Raw genomic sequence first — 2,075 nt, forward strand, 5'->3', positions numbered from 1 at the left:
TATCAACGTTGAAACTTAATAGCATATAAATACAGTATAGACTGAGCGGCCTATGTCGGTACTGTCGTCATGTCCACTCACTTTTCTGACTCAACCAAGTTGCGATTAATCAAATCCTTGAAGTGATTAGTTGGAATCTAATAAATCAATATAAAAGGTGAGGTCGACAATTAAGACTAAATAGGAGAGTAAAACAAAATAAAGCAGAGCATTAAACATTATTAGTTATCCGCTGGCTCGGCCACTTAAATACTAGCATTCTTTGGATATTTCCTTCTCTGTGTAGTTTGTTCTCTGTTACTTCGATCATGCATAATAATGATCCCAACTATGGTCGAGAATTCCTTGGCGGACATGAGTTGGCTAGTTACGATCGTATCAAAGATTTGAAGGTATTTGATGACACAAAAACTGGTGTTAAAGGAGTTGTTGATGCTGGAGCACTATCGAAAATCCCTAGGATCTTTGTTCGACCAGATGATGAGCTCGCTGAGGAGGAGGAGGAGTTTCGTGTGCTTAAAAATTGTGTTAACAGTGAGAATAGTAGTAAATTTGAGACTCCGGTGATTGACCTTGAAGGGGTTGCATGGATGAACAAGAATGATGTCGGATATGAACAACGACATGAGGAGATTGTCAACGAAATTCGACATGCGTCAGAGACGTCCGGATTCTTTCAGTTGATTAACCATGGGGTTCCTAAAAATGTGATGGATGAAATGGTGAAAGGTGTGAAAAGATTTCATGAGCAAGACGACGAGGCGAAGAAGCCCATGTACTCAAGAGATCCCAACAAAAGCATGGTGTATTTTGATAATCATTTTCATTATCATAAAGCAAGATTTGCTGAATGGAAGGACAGCTTAGTCTGTCGAGTGTTATCTCCTGATATTATCAACCCGCAAGATTTACCGGAGACATTCAGGTACTCTTTTCATATCTTCCTGCACACTTACTCTCAGCACAAAAACAGTCCTTTTGATCGTGACTACTATCTTGTTGTAGAAAATCTTTGTTATTATGCTGATCTATTTTTGGGTCATGTACAATTTTGTCAATCAGAGATATTATGCTGGAGTACACCAAGCATGTTATTAATCTGGGAGATACTCTCGTAGAGTTACTATCTGAAGGTTTGGGGCTCGCACTGGAATGTACCAAGAACTTGGATCATATTTGTGATTACTACCCAGCATGCCCAGAGCCACAACTAACTCTGGGTAGTGGTAAGCACTCTGACTCGACGTTTTTCACTGTTCTTCTCCAAGACGACATCGGTGGCCTTCAGTTCCTACATCAGAAATTCTGGGTTGATGTTAAACCAGTCCATGGATCTTTATTAGTGAATATCGGGGATTTGCTCCAGGTATGGATGCATGAATTGTCATACTTTAGCCAGAATGAGAATATCATGCGAGTGCCATAATGCTTATTCCATGTATGTATGTGTATGCAGGTGATAAGCAATGAAAGGTTCAAAAGCGCAGAACACAGGGTGGTGGCGAATCTCGTTGGACCAAGAATTTCAGTGGCATCATTTTTCAGCGGTTCTAAGACATACAGAAAGCTTTGTGGTCCAATTAAGGAGGTGGTACAATAATTATCGACCATTATACAAATCAGATATCACGATTAAAGATTATTTAGAGCTTTATAGGCGGCTAAACGTGTTAAGCCACTTTAAGTTATGATTTTAATATAGTTTAGGTGCTTTGTTGGTCATTTAAGAGGCCACTTTAAATTGTGACTATGCCTGGCATAGAATTTTAGTTGTTGGAGGTCTTGAAATCAGATTTGGGTCTGAATAGTAGTGATTTAGTTTTTCTTTTGCCAACAATATAATGATCACCTCAACCATTTTAATCAGCACCACGTACTCCCCCACCACCAGGAATATCACCACTCATTATAGACACCACATCCTTCAGGGTAATCACCTCCAGTTTCGATCCATAATTTCCTCACTATATTCTAGAACTAGCTAAATTTAAAGATGTGTTGTTCTAAATTCCAGGGAATGTGTATAGTTTACGGCACTTACCAGTCGTTAGACTCATTACGTACTATCCCGAAGC

The 2,075-nt window shown here is 39.3% G+C and overlaps 1 protein-coding gene across 1 annotated transcript; it reads left to right on the forward strand.

Annotated features, from left to right (window-relative positions):
- Positions 1–222: 222 nt before the first annotated feature.
- Positions 223–1,829, forward strand: LOC113325020 (1-aminocyclopropane-1-carboxylate oxidase homolog 12-like). Its single transcript, XM_026573265.1, has 3 exons — positions 223–925; positions 1,063–1,366; positions 1,457–1,829. The coding sequence occupies exons 1-3, from the start codon at positions 309–311 to the stop codon at positions 1,598–1,600; spliced, it is 1,065 nt and encodes a 354-aa protein (XP_026429050.1). The 5' UTR covers positions 223–308; the 3' UTR covers positions 1,601–1,829.
- Positions 1,830–2,075: the final 246 nt, after the last annotated feature.

This window comes from Papaver somniferum, chromosome 1 (genome assembly GCF_003573695.1).
Source record: "Papaver somniferum cultivar HN1 chromosome 1, ASM357369v1, whole genome shotgun sequence".
In the NCBI taxonomy this organism is placed as follows: Eukaryota; Viridiplantae; Streptophyta; class Magnoliopsida; order Ranunculales; family Papaveraceae; genus Papaver; species Papaver somniferum.

What these genes read in the sequence shown, in the direction of transcription:
- LOC113325020 (XM_026573265.1), top strand. Translation starts at nt 309, where the DNA reads ATGCATAATAATGATCCCAACTATGGTCGAGAATTCCTTGGCGGACAT. An exon ending in GATTTACCGGAGACATTCAG is followed by an intron (nt 926 to 1,062) that starts GTACTCTTTTCA and finishes TTTGTCAATCAG; the next exon opens with AGATATTATGCTGGAGTACA. An exon ending in ATATCGGGGATTTGCTCCAG is followed by an intron (nt 1,367 to 1,456) that starts GTATGGATGCAT and finishes ATGTGTATGCAG; the next exon opens with GTGATAAGCAATGAAAGGTT.